Here is a 22500-nt window from a genome sequence, read left to right as displayed (position 1 = left end):
GGCTTGTCTCCACATGCAAATTCCCATTCAGGCCACTCACTACCTTACTTGGAATTATATTGCCCTTACTTCATTCTTGCAGACTCCAACTTCAGAACCTCCCTCAATAAAATTGGTGGTCCACCCACATCAGAAAGAGTGTGGACAGCTCCCACTTGGAATTGCCATCGTCCTCAAGGGCATTGAGAAATTGATAACAAATGCTGGCCTTGTCACAAGTACGAAAGTTTACTTTTCCTAATTTTTGTTTAGCAACTTATGCATAGTGAAAGCATTCCTATTTAGAACCAAATGAAAATGGGGTCACTTACCCAGATTATTGTGCAACCCAAACTCCGTTTTGAATCTAATCCTAACTTCAATTTGAATAAGAATCTGGATGAACTTACCATCCCTGTTCAGTCTTGAATTTGTAAGCAGCACCTAGGATATGACCCAAGGGTCCTGCAGCTTTGAAATCGAGGAAGCATTTTGCCTGCATTTGACGAAACAAAGGTCAACACTGGTTCAACAGTACAGCACTTCAGAGAGCATTTATAATTTATTTCAACAGTATACCCGATAGCAGAAACAGCAATCCATTGTAAAGATCATCCAATTTCAGGAAAGTTCTTGAAGGTGAACAACAGAGTTAGTTTTGTAAACAATTGGGATTGGGAGTCTGTCTAAGATGTCCAGTTTCTATCCTGTCTCAAAACATATAGCTAACATATCATGTCAAGAGACATGTATCCAAATCAAAGAAGTTTACTGCTTGACAAATGTTAGAATATTTTTCAAATCATTTCCCCCCCCCTCAAAAAATTGTGCTCCTCCTACTGAGACCAAGAACTAAAATAAGTTACCAGTAGCCAATTCACTTCATTTTAAGTTTCTTGACAGTGCTTGTGGAACTCTGAATGTGAAAATGCTCATTCAAATGTATCCCGTTGCTTTGTGGCTTTCTGTCATGTCGCTCCTCTCTCTTCAGTTCAGAAAAAGTTCTATGCTGCAAAAGTCAATTTTCAAGTTCTCCAGTTCTCCAAAGCGAATTATTAATGCACTGAAACCCTTCAGAATTTCCATCAGCACAAAATCCCTTTTATACCAGGTTCCAAAACTGGACAGAGTTCCAGACATGGCTTCTGAAACATCACGCCACAACAGCACAAGCATTCCCTTCAACCAGAGATGCCAGGTTTCAGACTGGCCTGAGTGATGCCACCTTATGGGGCTGTACACAGTTGGCAGGATGTCAACCACAATGGTGTGTGTGTTAGGGCCTCCATTATGCACAGTAATTATTAACAACTTGGATAATAGTATCGCAAATCAAAATATCCAAATATACTGATGACACAAAATTTGGCAGCATTGTAGATAATGTAGACGATAGTATGAAATTACAAAGGGACACTGATAGATTCTTTGAAAGGGCAAAACTGTGACAAACCTGAGTTTAAATTAAGCAAGTGAGGAGTTATCCATTCTCAACTGAAGAGAAAGAGAAAGAGAAAGGGTAATTTCCAAATAAGTTTATTATAATGGATCAACTAGGAGAAAGTGAGGACTGCAGATGCTGGAGACCAGAGTTGAAAAGTGTGGTGCTGGAAAAGCGCAGCAGGCCAGGCAGCATCCGAGGAGGAGAATCGACGTTTCGGGCACAAGCCCTTCTTCAGGAATGAGGCTGGTGTGCCAAGCAGGCTGAGATAAAAAGGTGGGTGGGGGAATTGGGGGGGCTGGGAGGAGGTGAGGGTGAGGGTAATAGGCAGGAGAGGGGATGGGGATCAGGAAGAAGATTGCAGGTCAAGAGGGCGGTGGTGAATCCGGGGGTTGGGACTGAGATAAGGTAGGGGGAGGGGAAATGAGGAAGCTCATTATAATGGATGTCCAAGGAGTCTTGGGGGTTCAGGTGCAAAGGCCTTTAAAATGCCAGGAATATTTGTCAAAAATAAGCAAGCAAGCTAATACAATGTTGGCCTTAAAATCTCGAGGACAGCAGCACAAGGATGCAGAAGGTATGCGGTAGCATTACAAAACCACAGTTTAAGCTTCACTTTGAGTACCATGAACAGTGCACAGATGTTAAGACAGAGGGCACCAAAAGTTAAGGCACCAAATCTTAAGACAGATATACTAGCCTCGAAGGGTGTACAACATAGGTTTACCTGGGTTAAGTTATTAGAAGAGATTATACAAAATTAGGTTTGTGTTCCCTATAATTTATAAAGTTACGGGTGAGCTGATTAAAGTTTTCCAAAGATTAATAGTAAAAGACAGGGCTGGTTGGGGATTTGAGAACGAGGGAACACAGTCTGAGAATTATGGCCAGACCATTCATAAAAGACATTAGGAAGCACTCCTACACACAAAGGGTGGTACAGGCATGGAAGTCTTTTTGATAAACAGCAGTGGATGCGAGATCAGTTCTTCCTTTTAAACAGCAATAGATAATATTTTTGCTTAATAAAAATTTAAGAGATATGGGCCCCAAAGCAGCAATTTGCACTTAGGCCACAGCTCAACCATGACTTCACTGAATAAAGGAACAGCTCAAAAGGCTGAATAACCAACTTCTGTTCCTATGTCTAATATCCCAAGAATTGTGGGCTCTGCAACCGGAGATGTGATTTTGTTGTCCATACGCAGCTAATACTGCAGCTTCCTCCAGCATAAGTGCTCTGCCACTCATATCCCAGCAAATGCAGACATTGTAAACCTGCCATGTCCTGTTGCTCAAAGATTGTCTTAACAATGAGGTTAAAGGGGAGGGGCAGAAATTCCTTCAAATACAGAGGTCAGAATGTCCAAAGATCAGCTGCAAAGCGATGATATATGTCCTATCTCACGACCCACTTCAAACACCTCCAGTATGGAAGTCATTTATGACAACACTTGTTTTAGATAGGCTCATCAGGCAACTCCAACACTGGAATCCAACACCGACTACCCATACACCTACCACCATCAGTTCGTGACCGCTAATCTTAAACCAAGACTACTATTTCCAGCTTTAAAAAGTTGCCCAACTCCATCACTTCCTCTGTTCAACTATTTTAAAGTTCATTCAATCCTCTCAACTTAAGCAGTCAAACTTTTCTCCTGGTAAGCTTTCCATCTAACCTGTATAAACCACTGCAGTCCACACTATAATTCAAAAAAAATCTTGTAAACCCATTAACTCTGTGCTACTTACCTACATGAGAAGTAGTCCGATATCACCCTACTGCTGAAATATTCATTCTTGCTCCAAAATACTTGCCACCTGCACCCTCAAATCCTGTTCTCACATAACCCGAGTTTTTACCAGCTTGGCCCCTTTTCCAACCATCTCTACTTTTTTTTCTGCACATCAGGCTTCCTTAAAACCACATGAATCAAATTTTGTTAGTGCCCAAGTATCTTTTATAAAGTTCATTGGCAAAATTTGATACGTAGTGCTGCTGCTTTGGGACATGTCACCATCGGCCAGCCCTTTCAGAGAGAGTGAGAGCAAGAGACCATTCAGCCCATTGAGTCTGCTCCACCATTCAATCATAGCTGACAGGTTTCTCAACCGCATTCTCCTGCTTTCTCCCCGTAGGTTCTAGAGTATCAAGAGTTATCTACCTCAGTCTTAAATGTACTCAATGATCTGGCCTGCACAGCCTTCTGAGCCAATGAATTCCATAGACTCACCACTTTGGACTGAAGAACTTTCTCCATATCCTCCTTGCTCTCAAAAGCTATGCCCTCAAGTCCTGCTCTCTCCTACCAATGGAAACATTTGCCCAACATGTACTCTGTCCAGACTATTCACTGTTCCCTATGTTTCAATTCGATCACCCCTCATTCTTGTAAACTCTCTCAAGTATAAACTGAGATTCCTCAAGAGTGACAAGTGATGATGATTAACCTGAGGATCAGCACTCCTCAGGCAAGGACAGAGACTGAGAAGGAAACTCTTTCACAGTATTAAATTTCACCTTACATTTTGAATGCAAAGTTTCAAACTGGGCTCGTGGTATCAAAGGTGCCATTTTCCTTACTTAGTTGACAAATCCATCTAAGTCAAAATAGAAAGCTTCAGCTGCCCACACAGCTAATCTTACTTTAATCTCAACTAATTCATACATGACCATTTGTAACAGCTGACAAAACAGATTGTGCTCACAAGTTACTTACTGGAAGTTTAGTTAATGCAGGATTATTAACATGCTTGCCAAATGCATCTTCCTGAAACTGAAGCAACTGCACCACAAGACCAGCCAGTGTTTTGTTTGAAGGTGAATCTGCCTGTACAAACTGAAAAATAAAACTGATTAAAAGGCTTTATAGGGCAAAAAAAAGGGTAAAAAAAAAATCTCTAAATTCTGTACTTAAAGGACATGAGGAAATACTGAGACACACGGTGGGAGAGAGAAAACAAGAACTTGATTGATTTTTGATAGCATCGTCAACAAGATTTCAGTCATGTTTAGTCCTGATTTTGTGACAATTTCACACATGAAACCACAAATACACCACACAGTACAATTTCGGACTGCATCCTTCTGAAATGGAAGTCTCTTCACTTGTCTGTGCAAGTTCAACTCGTATAAAAATCAGAATATCAGAGTAATGCAAAGTGGCGATGGTAGAATACAAAGATTAATTCAAGATGTTTCTCATGCTCAGTCACATGATCATTACTGCTGAACTATGACCATCTCCAATAAGACACAGGATTTAACCATGTCTCCATAACATTCACAAAGTCTTACCATCAGTGAATTCCCAACCCTCCCCACAATCAATATTCTGGTGGTTATCACTAAGAGCACTTAACCGGACCAGCTACACTAATTGTGTGACAACAGGATCAAGTCAGAAATGAGAGATTCTGCAGCAAGTAACTCACCATTCATCACCCCATCACTTGTGATGAAATACGATTAAAAACTTTCCATTGGCCGATGGGTGCAGATTCAACAAACTGCAAGAAGCTGAACACCATCCAGGACAAAGCAATCCACTTAACCAGCACCCTATAAATCACTTTCAACATTCACTCCCTTCAATCCTGACACACACTGGCAATGTTTGCAGCACCTTCCATACTATTTCCGTTTCTCACACTGCCTCCTTGTGTCGTCCAGTTTCCCCCCCTCAGTCGAAGCAAAACGGTCAGAGACATTGTGTAGTTTTACCTCCTTCGTCTTTATCCCGGGCCCTGGAGGGAGAGAGAGAACGATCGCCCACGTGCACAGTGACATGAGTTCTTGGTCTTCTCTCTGGAACAGCAGATTCTTAGTGAATCATGTAGTTATTTTAACAGGGAGAAGCATCCAGATAAGGCAACATACATATTAATTGGGTGACCATTACAGAGAGTGTCAATAGTAAAGATTAAGCCATCTGGTGTTACACGATGAATGTTCTTAACCTTCACATAATACTTCTCACCTTGTTAAACTGACCTCACATATGGAATTCTTCTAATCTTGTTAAATAGCTCAGCATAATGAATGCTTTTCCACCTTGTTAACCCATTGCCCTTGCCTCCAGCACCCCACTGTTAATTGCAAGTTCTTATCTGATCTGTGTCATGCTCAGCTGAACGTCTTGTTTCACAAAACTCAACTTAAGTCTTGCCCCACATGCTCATACCCTATACAGATTCTCACTTGGACCACAACTTCCAAACCTGTGACCTCTACCATCCTGAAGGGCAGATGCACAGACGATTGGGAATATCATCAGCAACAAATTCCCTCCAAGTCACACATTATTGTGACTTGGAACTATAATCACCATTCTTTCACTGTTGCAGGTCAAAACCTTGTAACTCCTTTATAACAGTACTGATTTGATTTATTATTATCACACACACCTCAGTAGTGAAGAGTTTTGTTTTGCATGCAGATTATACCATACAAAATGCATACAGTAATAGATCTCACAGCTGCAGAGAAGGTGCATAGACAGTGAGATCAACATTAAATTTCAACATTCAGAAGTCAACTAACAATGTGAAAGAAGTTGGGGGTGTCCCTATACCCGATAGGACTATTGCATTTCAAGAAGTTAGCTGACGACCCTAATAAAAGTAGCTACAGAGATTATAGATACATTGGTTGTAATTTTGCAGAAGGCCATGAATTCTGGAGACGCACTGGCAGACAGGAAAACTACAAATGTGACATCCATCTTCAAAAAGGAAAGAGGGCAAAAAGCAGGTAACTACAGGCCAATTAGCCTGTGGAAAAATGCTGGAATCAATTATTGAGTAGTAATAGCAGAACAGGAAGGTTCATTTTCAGACGTTTTGTCACCATACTAGGCAACATCAGTGATCCTCTGATGAAGCACTGGTAGTATAGCCCACTTTTTATTTAGGTGTTTCTGTTTCCTTGGGTTGGTGATGTCATTTCCTGTTCTTTTTCTCAGGGGGTGGGAAATGGGATCAAAGTCAATGTGTTTGTTGATAGAGTTCTGGTTGGAGTGACATGCTTTGAGGAATTCTTGCAAGCCTCTGCTTGGCTTGTCCTCGGATGGATGTGTTGTCCCAGTCGAAGTGCTTTCCTTCCTCATCTGTATGTAAAGATACCAGTGAGAGTGGGTCATGTCTTTTTGTAGCTCGTTGATGTTCATGTGTCCCGGTGGCTGGTTTTCTGCCTGTTTATCCAACGTAGCGTTTGCTACAGTTCTTGCAAAGTTTTTTGTATTGGAGCTGCATTAGAACATTATTTCAACAAGCCATCACAGACTGCAGCACAGAGGAACTACAAAGAGCAGAGGAAAAACAGCAACCAAAACACAGGTATCCCTTTCATAGCCAATTGTTAACATATTTTAATTTTTCCAGTACACTCTGGAACTGCCAACTAGTCATATCCACAGATGCTTGTAAGTTCTGAGTTGAGAATAGCATTCACTCTCTAAGCTAAGCTACAGTACACACTTTTAACTTGGTAACAGTACAGAGTGATAGAGATGTACAGCATGGAAACAGACCGTTCAGTCCAACCTGTCCACGCCGACCAGATATCCCAACCCAATCTAGTCTCACCTGCCAGCATCCGGCCCATATCCCTCCAAACCCTTCCTTTTCATACACCCATCCAGATGCCTCTTAAATGTTGCAATTGTACCAGCCTCCACCACATCCTCTGGCAGCTCATTCCATACACCTACCACCCTCTGCATGAAAACGTTGCCCCGTAGGTCTCCTTTATATCTTTCCCCTCTCACCCTAAACATATGCCCTCTAGTTCTGGACTCCCCGATCCCAGGGAAAAGACTTTGTCTATTTATCCTATCCATGCCCCTCGTAATTTTGTAAACCTCTATAAGGTCACCCCTCAGCCTCTGACGCTCCAGGGAAAACAGCCCCAGCCTGTTCAGCCTCTCCCTGTAGCTCAGACCCTCCAACCCTGGCAACATCCTTGTATATTTTTTCTGAACCCTTTCAAGTTTCACACCATCTTTCCGATTGGAAGGAGACCAGAATTGCTCACTATATTCCAACAGTGGCCTAACCAATGGCCACAACATGACCTCCCAACTCCTGTACTCAATACTCTGACCAATAAAGGAAAGCATACCAAACGCCGCCTTCACTATCCTATCTACCGGAGACTCCACATTCAAGGAGCTATGAACCTGCAGTCCAAGGTCTCTTTGTTCAGCAACACTCCCTCGGACCTTACCATTATGTGTACAAGTCCTACTAAGATTTGCTTTCCCAAAATGCAGCACCTCGCATTTATCTGAATTAAAATCCATCTGCCACTTCTCAGCCCTTGGCCCATCTGGTCCAGATCCTGTTGTAATCTGAGGTAACCCTCTTCTCTGTCCACTACACTTCCAATTTTGGGGTCATCTGCAAACTTACTAACTGGACTTCTTATGCTCACATCCAAATCATTTATGTAAATGACAAAAAGTAGAGGACCCAGCACCGATCCTTGTGGCAAGCACCTAAAGGAGCCTTCCACATCCAAAGTTTTACCTGCACATTCACCAATATCATTTATTGTATCCGTTGCAGTCTCCTCTACATTGGGGAAACTGGACACCTCCTTGCAGAGCACTTGAGGGAACATCTCTGGGACATCCGCACCAATCAACCACACTGCCCTGTGGCCCAACATTTCAACTCCCCCTCCCACTCTGCCGAGGACATGGAGGTCCTGGGCCTCCTTCACCGTCGCTCCCTCACCACCAGACGCCTGGAGGAAGAACGCCTCATCTTCCACCTCGGAACACTTCAACCCCAGGGCATCAATCTGGACTTCAATCGTTTCCTCATTTCCCCTTCCCCCACCTCACCCCAGTTCCAAACTTCCAGCTCAGCACTGTCCCCATGACTTGTCCGACCTGCCAATCTTCTTTTCGACCTCTCCACTCCACCCTCCTCCCTGACCTATCACCTTCATCCCCTCCCCCACTCACCTATTGTACACAAAGCTACTTTCTCCCCACCCCCACCCTCCTCTCATTTATCTCTCCACCCTTCAGGCACTCTGCTTCTATTCCTGAGGAAGGGCTTTTACTGCTCAATTTTACTGCTTCTCGGATGATGCCTAAACTGCTGTGCTTTCTCAGCACCTCTAATCCAGAATCCTGCACTCCACTGGTCACAGGCCTCCAGTCTGAAAAACAACCCTGCACCACCACCCTGTGTCTTCTACCTTTGAGCCAGTTCTGTATCCAAATGGCTAGTTCTTCCTTTGTTCCCTGAGATCTAACCTTGCTAATCAGTCTCCCATGGGGAATCTTGTCAAACGCCTTACTGAAGTCCATATTGATCACATCTGCTGCTCTGTCTTCATCAATCCTCTTTGTTACTTCTTCAAAAAACTCAATCAAGTTTGAGAGACATGACTTCCCAAGCACAAAGCCATGCTGACTATCCCTAATCAGTCCTTGCCTTTCCAAATATATGTACATCCTGTCCCTCAGGATTCCCTACAACAACTTGCCCACCACTGAGGTCAGGCTCACCGGTCTATAGTTCCCTGGCTTGTCTTTACCACCCTTCTTAAACAGTGGCACGCGTTTGTCAACCTCCAGTCTTCCGGCACCTCACCCGTGACTATCAATGATACAAATATCTCAGCAAGAGGTGCAGCAATCACTTCTCTAGCTTCCCACAGGGTTCTCAGGTACACCTGATCAGGTCCTGGGGATTTATCCACCTTTAACCGTTTCAAGACATCCAGCACTTCCCCCTCTGTAATCTGGACATTTTGCAAGACGTCACCATATATTTCCCTCCAGTCTACAGCTTCCATATCCTTTTCCACAGTAAATACTGATGCAAAATATTCATTTAGTATCTCCCCAATGTTCTGTGGCTCCACACAAAGGGGCCCTATTCTCTCCGTAGTTACCCTTTTGTCCTTAATATATTTGTAACCTTTTGGATTCTCCTGAATTCTATCTGCCAATGCTATCTCATATCCCCTTTTTACCCTCCTGATTTCCCTCTTAAGTATACTCCTACTTCCTTGGTACTCTAAGGATTCACTCAATCTATCTTGTCTATACCTGACATAGGAGGAGAAAGTGAGGTCTGCAGATGCTGGAGATCAAAGTTGAAACTTTATTGCTGGAACAGCACAGCAGGTCAGGCAGCATCCAGGGAACAGGAGATTCGACGTTTCGGGCACAGGCCCTTCTTCAGGAATGAGCAGAGAGTGTTCAGCAGGAGAAGATAAAAGGTAGGGAGGAGGGACTTGGAGGAGGGAAGTTGGAAATGTGATAGGTGGAAAGAGGTCAAGGTGAGGGTGATAGGTCGGAGTAGGATGGAGGCGGAGAGGTCAAGAAGAAGACTGCAGAAGACTGCAAGAAACTGCAGGTCAGGAAGGCGTTGCCGGGCTGGAGGGATTCGGCTGAGACAAGGTGGGGGGAGGGGGGATGAAGAAACTGGTGAAGTCCAAGTTCATCCCCTGTGTTTGGAGGGTTCCCAGTCGGAAGATAAGACGTTCCTCCTCCGACCGTCGGGTTGTTGTGGTTTGGCGGTGGATGAGTCCAATGACCTGCATATCCTCGGTGGAGTGGGAGGGGGAGTTGAAATGCTGTGCCACAGGTTGGTTGGGTTGGTTCGTCCGGGTGGCCCAGAGGTGCTCTCTGAATCGCTCCGCAAGTAGGCGGCCTGTCTCCCCAATATAGAGGAGGCCACACCGGCTGCAGCGGATGCAGTAGATGATGTGGGTGGAGGTGCAGGTGAATCTGTGGCGGATATGGAAGTTTCCTTTGGGGCCTTGGAGGGAAGTGAGGGGGGGGGTGTGGGCGCAAGTGTTGCACCTCCTGCGGTTGCAAGGGAAGGTGCCGGGAGTGGAGGTTGGGTCGGTGGGGGGTGTGGATCTGACAAGGGAGTCGCGGAGTGAGTGGTCTCTACGGAAAGCTGATAGGGGAGTGGAGGGAAATATATCCTTGGTGCTGGGGTCTGTTTGGAGGTGGCGGAAGTGACGGCGGATGATGCGCTGTACATGGAGATTGGTGGGGTGGTAGGTGAGGACCAGTGGGGTTCTGTCCTGGTGGCGGTTGGGGGGGCGGGGCTCAAGGGCGGGGGAGCGGGAAGTGGAGGAGATGCGGTGGAGGGCACCGTCGACCACGTCGGGGGGTAAATTGCGGTCCTTGAAGAAGGAGGCCATCTGTGTTGTACGTATTTTGAACTGGTCCTCCTGGGAGCAGATGCGGCGGAGACGAAGGAATTGGGAGAATGGGATGGCGTTTTTACAGGGGGCAGGATGGGAGGAGGTGTAGTCCAGGTAGCTGTGGGAGTCGGTAGGTTTGTAGTAGATGTCCGTGTTGATTCGGTCGCCTGAGATAGAAACAGAAAGGTCTAGGAAGGGGAGGGAGGAGTCCGAGACTGTCCAGGTGAATTTGAGGTCGGGGTGGAAGGTGTTAGTGTAGTGGATGAGCTGTTCAACCTCCTCGTGGGAGCACGAGGTAGTGCCGATACAGTCATCAATGTAGCGGAGGAAAAGATGGGGGGTGGGGCCAGTGTAGTTGCGGAAGATGGATTGTTCCACATACCCTACGAAGAGGCAGGCATAGCTGGGGCCCATGTGGGTGCCCATGGCTACTCCTTTTGTTTGGAGAAAGTGGGAGGATTGGGAAGAAAAGTTGTTCAGGGTGAGGACCAGTTCGGTCAGTCGAAGGAGGGTGTCGGTGGAAGGGTACTGGGTGGTACGGCGGGAGAGGAAGAAGCGGAGTGCTTTGAGTCCTTTGTGATGGGGGATGGAGGTGTACAGGGACTGGATGTCCATGGTGAAGATGAGGCGTTGGGGACCGGGGAAGCGGAAGTCCTGGAGGAGGTGGAGGGCGTGGGTGGTGTCACGGATGTCGGTGGGGAGTTCTTGGACTAATGGGGACAGGACCGTGTCGAGGTAGGAGGAGATGAGTTCGGTTGGGCAGGAGCAGGCTGAGACGATGGGTCGTCCGGGGCAGTCAGGTTTGTGGATTTTGGGCAGGAGGTAGAAACGGGCGGTTCGGGGTTGTGGGACTATGAGGTTGGAGGCGGTGGATGGGAGGTCCCCTGAGGTGATGAGGTTATGGATGGTCTGGGAGATGATGGTTTGGTGGTGGGGGGTGGAGTCATGGTCAAGGGGACGGTAGGAGGAGGTATCTGCGAGCTGGCGTTTGGCCTCAGCGGTGTAAAGGTCAGTGCGCCAAACTACTACTGCGCCTCCCTTGTCAGCTGGTTTGATGGTGAGGTTGGGGTTGGAACGGAGGGAGGGGAGGGCTGCGCGTTCCGAGGGGGCCTCAGCGGTGTAAAGGTCAGTGCGCCAAACTACTACTGCGCCTCCCTTGTCAGCTGGTTTGATGGTGAGGTTGGGGTTGGAACGGAGGGAGTGGAGGGCTGTGCGTTCCGAGGGTGAGAGGTTGGAGTGGGTGGGAGGGGTGTGGGAGTTCAGGTAGCGGTTAATATCGCGGCGGCAGTTTACTATGAAGAGGTCGAGGGCAGGTAGGAGGCCAGCACGGGGTGTCCAGGTGGACGGGGTGTGTTGGAGGTGGGAGAAGCGGTCGTCAGAGGGTGGGCGAGAGTCTTGATTGAAGAAGAAGGCGATTCTTTTTCTGAACCAAACCCTCAATTTCTTTAGTCATCCAGCAATCCCTATAGTAACCAGCCTTCCCTTTCACCCTGACAGGAATATACTTTCTCTGGATTCTTGTTACCTCATTTCTGAAGGCTTCCCATTTTCCAGCTGTCCCTTTACCTGCGAACATCTGCCTCCAATCAGCTTTTGAAAGTTCTTGCCTAATACCATCAAAATTGGCCTTTCTCCAATTTAGAACTTCAACTTTGATATCTGGTCTATCCTTTTCCATCATTATTTTAAATCTAATAGAATTATGGTTGCTGGCCCCAGAGTGCTTCCCCAATGACACCTCAGTCACCTGCCCTGCCTTATTTCCCAAGAGTAGGTCAAGTTTTGCACCTTCTCTAGTAGGTACATCCACATACTGAATCAGAAAATTGTCTGGTACACACTTAAATTCCTCTCCATCTAAACCTTTAACACTATGGCAGTCCCAGTTGATGTTTGGAAAGTTAAAATCCCCTACCATAACTACCCTACTATTCTTACAGATTGCTGAGATCTCCTTAAAAGTTTCTTTCTCAATTTCCGTCTGACTATTAGGGGGTCTATAATACAATCCCAATAAGGTGATCACCCCTTTCTTATTTCTCAGTTCCACCCAAATAACTTCCCCGGATGTCCTTCCAGGAATATCCTCCCTCAGCACAGCTGTAATGCTATCCCTTATCAAAAATGCCACTCCCCCTCCTCTCTTGCCTCTCTTTCTGTCCTTCCTGCAGTATTTGTATCCTGGAACATTAAGCTGCCAGTCCTGCCCATCCTTGAGCCATGTTTCTGTAATTGCCATGATATCCCAATCCCATGTTCCTAACCATGCCCTGAGTCCACATGCCTTCTCCGTTAGGCCCCTTACATTGAAATAAATGCAGTTTAATTCATCCTACCTTGTCCCTGCCTGCCCTGACTGTTTGACTCACTTCTATTCTCAGCTGTACCCGTCTCAGATCGATCTCTTTCCTCACTATCTCCCTGGGTCCCACACCCCCACCTTACTAGTTTAAATCCTCCCTAGCAGTTCAACCAAATTTCCCTGCCAGTATATTAGACCCCTTCCAATTTAGGTGCAATCTGTCCTTCTTGTACAGGTCACTTCTACCCCAAATGAGATTCCAATGATCCAAAAATGTGAATCCTTCTCCCATACACCAGCTCCTCAGCCAAGCATTCATCTGCTCTATCCTCCTATTTCTGCCCTCAGTAGCTCGTAGCACTGGGAGTAATCCAGATATTACTACCCTTGAGGACCTCCTTTTTAAATTTCTGCCTAACTCTCTAATCTCCATTCAGAATCTCAACCTTTTCTCTTCCGATATAGTTTGTTCCAATGTGGATAATGACCTCTTGCTGGCCCCTCTCTCCCGTGAGAACATTCTGCACCCTCTGTGAGTCATCCTGGCATCAGGGAAACAACACACCATTCTGCTTTTTCTCAGCGAGCCACAGAAACGTTTGTCTGTACCTCGGACTACAGAGTCCCCTAACACAGTTGATCTTTTGGAAGCAGACGTACTCCTCATTGCATTAGAGCCAGTCTCAATACCAGAAACTTGGCTGTGCATGCTCCGTTCCCAAGAATCCATCACCCCCTACATTTTACAAAACAGCATACCTGTTGAAATGGGTCTATCCACAAAAGACTCCTGCCCTAGCTGCCTACCTCTTAGCCTTCCTGGAGTTAACCCATGTATGTGACTGTATCTGAGACTTTCCCCCCCTTCCTATCACTGCCATCCATCACATACTGGAGCTGTTGCAAATTCCTCATCGCTTCTATTTGTCTCTCCAACCGATCCACTCGATCTGATAAGATTCGCATCCAACAGCATTTATGGCAGTTATAATCCGCAGTAACCCTTAAACTCTCTTTAAACTTCCACATCTGACAAGTAGTACATATCACTGCAAAAACAGTTTTGCTCCTTCACAATCTACAGACCCAGAAAATAACACCATCTTCTTCCTCTGCAAAACACTGCAACTTATTAAATTAATAGCTATGGCTTATATTTTAAGTTTAATCAAGAGACTTGTCTCCAAAAACAGAAAAATCAAGAAAGAACCCACTGTACTCACTAATACAGCCTCTCTCTTGGATAGACTTAAAACAACAATTACTTATCTGATTCTGTGCTGTGAACTTCACCCAACAGTTCCTCCAAATTAGTTGTGAAATTCACTGTTTGTTAATTTTCCCAGATGCACTCCGATGTCCAGCGACACATGAATTCAAAAACAGCAAAGGCAGTAACTGTGCAGGTTCTCTCTCTCTTGCACTGTCCTCACCATGTGCTTCCTTTGTCTACTCTTCCTTTTAAAACTGCTGTTGTTTTGACTTTTGTTTCCAAAGTTCCAAAACAATGCAACAGCATACAAAACAGTAATTGCTGCTCCTGGAATTCGAGGAAATCACCTCCAGCACCTAAAATACCTCAAAAAAAAAGCAGCTCTTACTGCCAGAAATGTTCCCCATCCCCCATCTTCGATTACCCAGAATCCTTAGTATAATGTCGGAAAATTTAACGTTGCTAATTTTGGAAGGAGAACAAAAGAACAGACTCGTTTATAAGTGGAGAAAAACTGCAAAAAGCTCCAACACAAAAAGTGACTTGGGGGGTATTTATGCATGAAACACAAAACAAACACACAGGTGCAGCAGATAATCTGGAAGGCTAATGGAGCATTTGCCCTATTTCAAGGGAATTGGAGTCCAGGATAAAGGAATTTTTTTTGCAACTATACAAGATGCTGGTTAGACAATATCCGGAGTATTCTACATTTTCGGCCCCTGATCAAAGTAAAATTATTTCATTGGGGGCAGTTCTCAAAGTTCATCACAATGATCTCAAATATGGAAAGATTGTCCTTTATTGTCATGTGCATTCCATTGTAGAAGTACAGCAAAACACTTTTACAAATGTCTGTCACTTACAGCACCATCTTAGGTACGAGTATCTAGGTACAATCAAGGATACAAAAAAAAAGAATAAATCTTTGTAAAGTAATGCAACTAGTTAAGAAATAAGACATTTTTAAAGGTTTGACATTACAGTCAGATAAAAGCAAAGGCTAAACAGGTTTCAACTATTCACTGCAGTTTAGAAGAGGTGGTGAGGTCATTGAAAGAAACAGGATTCTTAAGGTGCTTGACAGAGTAAATGCGATGGGGATGGTTCCCCTCATGGGAGAGTCAAGGATCAGAGCGCAGAGTCAGAGAATCTAGGGGCACCAATGTAAGAGTAAGAAGAGGAGGACTTGCTTCTCTCAAAGGATTAAGTGTCTCTGGGACTCCTTGGCTGGGTGGGGGGGGAGGGGGGGGGGGGGGTCTGAGTCCTTACATATATTTAAAGCAGAATTAGATTCTTGATCAGAGAGGGACATCTCATGTTATGGGAAAGGGCAGGAAAGTGGACATGAGCCACATTGGATCAGCATTCCTGAAGAAGGGCTTATGCCCGAAACGTCGATTCTCCTGTTCCCTGGATGCTGCCTGACCTGCTGCGCTTCTCCAGCAACACATTTTCAACATTGGATCAGCCATGATCCTACTTAATGAAAGAGCAGGTGCAAGGGGATGAAAGACCTATTCCTTTTTTTTAAAAAATGATTTTTTATCACTTTCTCAAAAGCAAGGTGTTGTTAGAAAAATAAATGCTCCCCAAGCAAACAATGCCCATGTGCTTTGAACAAGTAAAAATATGATTGAGAACATGAAACTTTTCTCAAGAGGATAAGTGTATGTTTACAGATGACAGCACTCAAGGGCAGCCTGCTCTTGAGGAAGAGGCAAAGATGGGATTGTGGAGAATATAAGATCAAAAGTGCAGGGAGAAGAATCCAAGATGGTGGTTACCCAGCAAGTCTGAGTCTTCAGTGCTCCTCCCAAGACTTGGGCAAAGTGGGTCACCCATCCCGATCACACTCACCAAATCATTTAAAATAGCTTTTACTTAATGTAATTAGTTGTTCAGTATTGAATTTAAACAATTTAATCTCCAGTAAAAATGACAAAAGGGAAGAGAGCCCGCAGCTCTCAGCAAGCAGGAACCCCTCCCCCACCCTCTCCAGCTGCAGCAGAGGCATCCGCAGCAGCCCCGGGGGAGTTCCCGACAGTGGTGAGCCTCGTGGAAATCATCTCCAAACTGGATGCAAAGATCGACGCTTTTATTGAAGAATCCCAAAGCCGATGGGACTCACTCTCAGCCGCACTGCAAAAGCACAACCGAGACATTAAGGAAATTGACCGCCAAGTCGGAGGGGCGGAGCAAAAGGCCGCGACCTCCGAAACTACAGCACAATCGGTCATGGATCGGGTCCGGACTCTCGAACAGCAAGTCCGGACCTTCGAGAATTACACTGACGACCTCGATTCTCGAGGTCGTCAAAAAAATATTCGTTTGCTGGGCCTTCCCAAATGGGAAGAGAAAGGCCAGCTTATAACATTCCTTGAACAGTGGCTTCCACAGCTTTTAAATCTGGAGGCTCGATCAGGCCAGGTAAGGGTAGAATGGGCCTACCGGGTCGCAATACGCAGGCCCGGCACGAATCAGCGTCCCCGCCTGGTCCTGTTCCGGCTGCAGAGCTATAAGGAGAGGCAGATGCTCTGAGAAGCCTCCAGAAATCTTGGAAAAGATACACAAGCCATGATCTATGAAGGATCCGAGATCTTGTTATTCCAGGATATTTCCCCAGCTCTGGTCCGAAAGAGGAAGGCTGTCGATGAGGCGAAGAAGTATTTAGGGGACTGAAATATTCAGTACTCCTTGCGCTACCCAGCGACGCTATGCTTTAACCATGAAGGATCCGTGAATTACTTCGGGTCACCAGAAAATGTCAAGGAATTTTTGGACTCTCTTAGATAAATTGGAAGAGATAATTGATGTTGGTTTGCTTTCCCCCCACCCCGGTTTACATCCCCCCTTTTTTTTTAATATATTCATCTTTTTTTAAAACCTTACTGTTTATTATCTTGGGGGGTGGGGAGAGGGATTTATTTCTTTGTTCTCTACTTAATGATTTTCTCTCCCCCCCCCTTGTTTTTCTTAATTATTCTATAGGCCGGGGGGGGGGGGGTAATGTTGGTGGGGGGAGGTGGTGACCTTATTCTATTTTACCTCTGTCTCTAGGAGTGGGGTTGTTGTCCCTTCTTATTTTGTATTATTATACTTAATTATTACTTGTTGAGGTTGTAATTTTACAGTTATATATGTTTATACAAGGTATTAACATTACCAAATATATCCAGTGTTGGTGGTGGGGTGATGGGGGAGGGCGCGGTGGGAGGGTGCTCACTGTTAACTGTAGCATATTTGAATTTTCCTCATTCTATTGAGGAGCGCCTGGGTCAAGGGTGGGGCACTGGTTGGGAGAGGATACGGTGGGCTTTTGGAATGGAAGTGATACCCCCTGGGAACGAGGGGGAAAATCTCCATTTAAATACTTTTTTTTAAAATTTGGAAATAGTTTTTTTATTATACTGTTGAGTGTATTAGAGAGCCTTTATTTTTGTGAATTTTATATGCTCTATGCTTGGAATGTTCTGGATAGGGTTTCCCCTCCCAAGGGGTCTTGGATTTGCCCGGACGATTATGGTTGATCAGTCGTTTGAGTGGTGCACCTGGAATGTCAAGGGGAGTAATTGACCAATCAAAAGCAAGAAAATATTATCAAACCCCAAGAAAGAAAGGGTTGATACAGCTCTCCTACAAGAGACATACTTATTGGATAAAGAACACTTGAAATTACGACAGGGTGGATTTATCAGGCCTTTTTTTCTTCTTTTAGCTCAAAAAGCAGCGGAGTTATTGTTCTTATTCGGAAGAATTTCCCTTTCAAAATCCTAAATCAGATAAAAGACTAACCTGGACGATATATTCTGATTAAAGCCCTTGTAAATGGAGAGGAATATGGCATTTTAAATTTGTATTGCCTCCCCCGGCACATCATTTTAAATTTGTAACGGAAGCCTTCTCAAAATTGGCGGCTCTCGGTGCCCGTCATACAATTATAGGGGGGAGACTTTAATTGTATTATGGATCTGGAAACAGATAGGATTCCCAAGGGTACTTCAGGAGTATCTCCCAGATCTAGACAATTGGTGGATTTGAACAAAGAATTAGGACTAGTAGGTGTATGGAGATGTCTTCATCCACGGGGCAGAGATCTTTCTTTTTACTCCTATCCACATAAATGCCATACCAGAATCTATGTTTCTTGCCCCCTCGATTTTTTTAAATTCCATATCACCCTGTAAAATAGGCAGTATCGCAAATTCCAATCACGCTGCTGTATATATGGAAATCAAGGCGTGGAACAATGAGACATCCCCCCAGCATTGGTCTATGGACCCCTTCCTGATGAAAGATAGTAAATTTGTAAGGTACTTCTCTCAAGAATTTAAAACTTTTAGAAATTAATTTAGGTACGGCTAGCAACCCATCAATGATGTGGAAGACCATCAAAGCTTACGCGCGAGGTTTGATCATCTCATACTCAGCGACCCAGAAGAAATTGAAGGGATAACAACAGCGTCTGCTTGAAGCTCGCTTAAAAGCGGCTGAAACAGCATACGCTGACAGACCTTCTATTATCAAATTGCAAAGGATTATGGCCCTTAGGACAGCTCTAAACACCACGCTTACCCAAACGGCTAAGAGGAAAATATTATTTGCAAAATAAAGGTTACATGAATTTGGCAATAAACCTGGTAGATACTTAGCATTTCTTGCAAAGAAAAAGAAGGCCCCTCAAACTATCACGTCTATCAAGGAAAGTACGGGTATTTTGACTCATGATCAGAAAAGGATTAACGCAATCTTTTGAAAATTTTATTCTGATTTATATAAATCGCAGGATTGTGAAGACAGGACTAGGAGGATGTAATCATTTTTTAAAAACTTGACCTTTCCGGACCTAACTCCGCAACAGGTATCGGTCTTGAATGTTCCCCTAACAATCCAAGAAATACTTGACGCAATCAGGCAACTTCAGAGCGGTAAGGCACCTGGTCCACATGGCTTTCAAGCTGAATTCTATAAAGAATTCACAGGAATATTGGCTGGTCCACTTATGGACATGTATAACTATTCATACAGTCAGGGCTGTCTCCCGCCTTCGCTGAAAGAGGCAAATATCTCTCTTATCCTCAAAAAAAAAGGAAAGGACACAGAAGATTGCGCGTCATACAGACCAATATCCTTGCTAAATGTAGATTTTTAAATCCTCTAAAACGTTAGCATTGAGGCTCAAAAGGGTATTGCCACATACCATAAAGGAGGATCAGACAGGGTTTATTAAAGGCCGCAGATCATCCAATAATGTTAGAAGGGTTTTGAATATGATTCAAGCCTGCCATCAGGGAAAGATACCAGGAGTAGTCGTCTCATTAGATGCGGAAAAGGCATTCGATAGGGTTGAATGGTCATATTTGTTTTACACATTGGAAAGGTGTTTACCAAATGGGTCTCAACACTGTATAGTGATCTTAAAGCAGTTGTGATTACCAATGGATTAGGCTCGGATAGCTTTAGTGTGGATAGGCGCTGCCGTCAGGGATGTCCTCTCTCGCCATTGCTATTTATGCTAATAATTGAGCCACAAGCAGAAGCTAAATGGGCTGATCCTAATATGATGGCCCCGAGGATTGGTACAGGTAAACATAAAATTGCCCTTTATGTAGATGTTCTCCTATTCCTCAGTAATCCTCTGATGTCCATGCCTTGCTTAATCCACGTTATTAATACATTCAGTGCATTTTCAGGCTATAAAATTAATTTCTCAAAATCGGAGGCTATGCCAATGGGTGGCCTTGCTAGGATACCCCACTTCGTGGACGGATCCCACTTTCCATTTCGATGGTCCCTGGAGGGTTTCTTATATTTAGGCATTTTTATCAATCCAGTATTTGGTCAGTTATACAAGGCTAACGTTGAGCATTTACTTGAGAGGATAAAGCAGGACCTCCAACAATGGGGAGACCTTCCAATTTCCTGGCTGGGTAGAATAGCACTAATTAAAATGAATGTCCTACCCAGTCTCCTATACCCTATGAGAATGCTTCCGGTGATGCTGCCGAGGCTGGCACTACGTAAATTATATGGCTGGTTGGGTTCCTTTATCTGGAATCATGGACGGCCCCTTATTAAGCTGAAGAAGCTACAGCTTCCACAGGCAAGGGGAGGATTGGATTTCCTAGATTTCACGAAATATCAGTTAAGTTCCATTGCTGATTGATTGTGGGTCAGACAAGACCCAATCTGGCTGGACATCGAGGCTTCTCAAGTAAAATGCCCATTTATTAACCTTTTATTTTCAGACAAGAGGAAAATCATTACAGATCACTGCAAAAACCCTATAATACTAAACACAATTAAAGCTTGGAATATAATGCAGCAAAATGAGGGCAACTCACATAAAACATCCCCTTATGCTCCGATAGTGGGAGCATGGGGATTTCAACCGGGGTTTACAGATGCCACTTTCAAACTCTGGAGATCCAGGGGTATCTCTTGTTTAGGGGATCTATTTAAAGAAGGGGTCCTGATGTCTTTTGAACAGCTGCATCAGAAATTCGGATTACCGAATGGAGACCTCTTTTGATATTTCCAAATTCGAGATTACATACAGAAGACGACTACGTTACTAGATAGTCTTTATAAATCAGATAGAGAATGTAGATTACTACGGCCAATGGGGATATCTTCCGTCAGTACTATTTATCATTTACTACATGAAGAAGTATCGGAAGATATGGACAATCTGCTTAAAACATGGGATCAAGATTTGGGACTGGAAATCTCTATAGAAACATGGAATGATATTTGGGAAAACGCCAGAAGAATCACCATCTGCAACAAACTCAGGCCATTCAGTTGAAGATACTTCATAGGGCCCATATTGCACCGGATCAATTGGCAGAATTGCTCCTGCAGGAGCACCTCCAATGTGTCCCAAATGTAAAATAGAGGTGGGCACTCTTGTACATTGCCTATGGACCTGTCATAAGATCCGTAGATATTGGACTAAAGTAGCAAGTGTTCTGATAGAAATCTTAGGAACGGAAATTAGAGTGGACCCTGTATCTCTCCTTTTGGGTTTTTCGAACTTCCCCTCCCTGGATATGCATGGGAAGAGATTATTTTCTATTCTCTCTTTCTGTGCAAGGAAAAATATTTTGGTAAACTGGGTGGCTGAGGGCCCCCCCTGGACTTTCAAACTGGCACAGATTAATTATGGAATGTATTCCCCTTGACTTCCTTCCATATAGGTTCACCGAAAGACCGAATTATTCCATAAAATATGGCAGCCTTTCTTGAATTCTATAAATACAGATATTTCGGCCATCCTAACAAGGGCTTTTATTTAATTGAGATGGCGAACCTGGCTGGTCCGGGGTCCCTTGGGAGAGGAATCCCGCACGAATACGGGTTTTGTTACATTTGATGTTAATACATTCTGAGCAGGTATCTCACTACCCAATTTCTGGGTTATCTGTTGGTTTTTCTTTCTTTCTCTTCTTTGAGTAATCTAAGAGACTTAATTATACACTCTGGTTAGTTGTTGGTGAGATCAGTAGTTAGTGGAGTTTTGTTTTTTTTCCCTCTCGGTATTTTTCTTTGGTTATTATTTATTTAAGATTTAATTGTATACCAATGTTTATACTTGGGATTTTTTTTTAATTTTGTAAACTTGTAAAAATTTTCAATAAAAATATCTATTTTTAAAAAAAAGTGCAGGGTAAAAAGAGTAACCGCGAAGTTACGAAAGTTACATGCCCGCAGTTTCATGACAATATTTTTACTTGTTCACCTATGCAACATGGGCTTCAGTAACATTTACCAAGTATCCAAAACTGCCCCAAAGAAAATGGTGTTTTTTTAACAAGTGCAATGTGTTTACTCCATATACCATTAGGGAAAAATCTATACAATTCTGAGCCAACAATAGTCAAACACCAATACAGTTCCAAGGAAGGATGGTGTGGAGCTTTGTCGGGGACATACTGAATTGAATTAGCTTTATTATGTTGCCTCCCAGGTGCAAGGGTACATGATGTCTCTGATCGTGTTTTCCAGGTCCTTAAGGGGGGAGGGGGAGCAGCCCGAAGTCGTGGTCCACATTGGCACCAACGACATAGGTAGGAAGACGGATGAGGATGTTAGGCAGGCTTTCAGGGAGCTAGGTTGGAAGCTCAAAGTTAGAACGAACAGAGTTGTTGTCTCTGGTTTGTTACCCGTGCCACGTGATAGAGAGTCGAGGAATAGGGAGAGAGAACAGTTAATTGCGTGGCTACAGGGATGGTGCAGGAGGGAGGGAATCCGGTATTTGGATAACTGGGGTTCCTTCTGGGGAAGGTGGGACCTCTATAAACAGGATGGTCTACACCTGAACCTAAGGGGCACCAGTATCCTTGTTGGGAGGTTTGCTAGTGCTCTTGGGGGAGGTTTAA

At 44.3% G+C, this 22500-nt stretch overlaps 1 protein-coding gene across 2 annotated transcripts in view; it reads right to left on the bottom strand.

Annotated features, from left to right (window-relative positions):
• The window catches only part of smarcc1a (SWI/SNF related, matrix associated, actin dependent regulator of chromatin, subfamily c, member 1a), a 218938-nt gene that overhangs the window by 185967 nt on the left and 10471 nt on the right, over positions 1–22500 (bottom strand). For both annotated transcript variants that reach the window (XM_043687999.1, XM_043688000.1), the window contains exons 2-3: positions 4144–4263; positions 390–475 (exon numbers count right to left, since the gene is read on the bottom strand). In XM_043687999.1, coding sequence (XP_043543934.1) covers positions 390–475; positions 4144–4263 — 206 coding nt within the window. The remainder of the gene's footprint in view (positions 1–389; positions 476–4143; positions 4264–22500) is intronic.

Source organism: Chiloscyllium plagiosum, chromosome 4 (genome assembly GCF_004010195.1).
Source record: "Chiloscyllium plagiosum isolate BGI_BamShark_2017 chromosome 4, ASM401019v2, whole genome shotgun sequence".
NCBI lineage: Eukaryota > Metazoa > Chordata > Chondrichthyes > Orectolobiformes > Hemiscylliidae > Chiloscyllium > Chiloscyllium plagiosum.
Note: the sequence above shows the minus strand (reverse complement) of the source record. Positions and strands in the feature narration are given on the sequence as shown.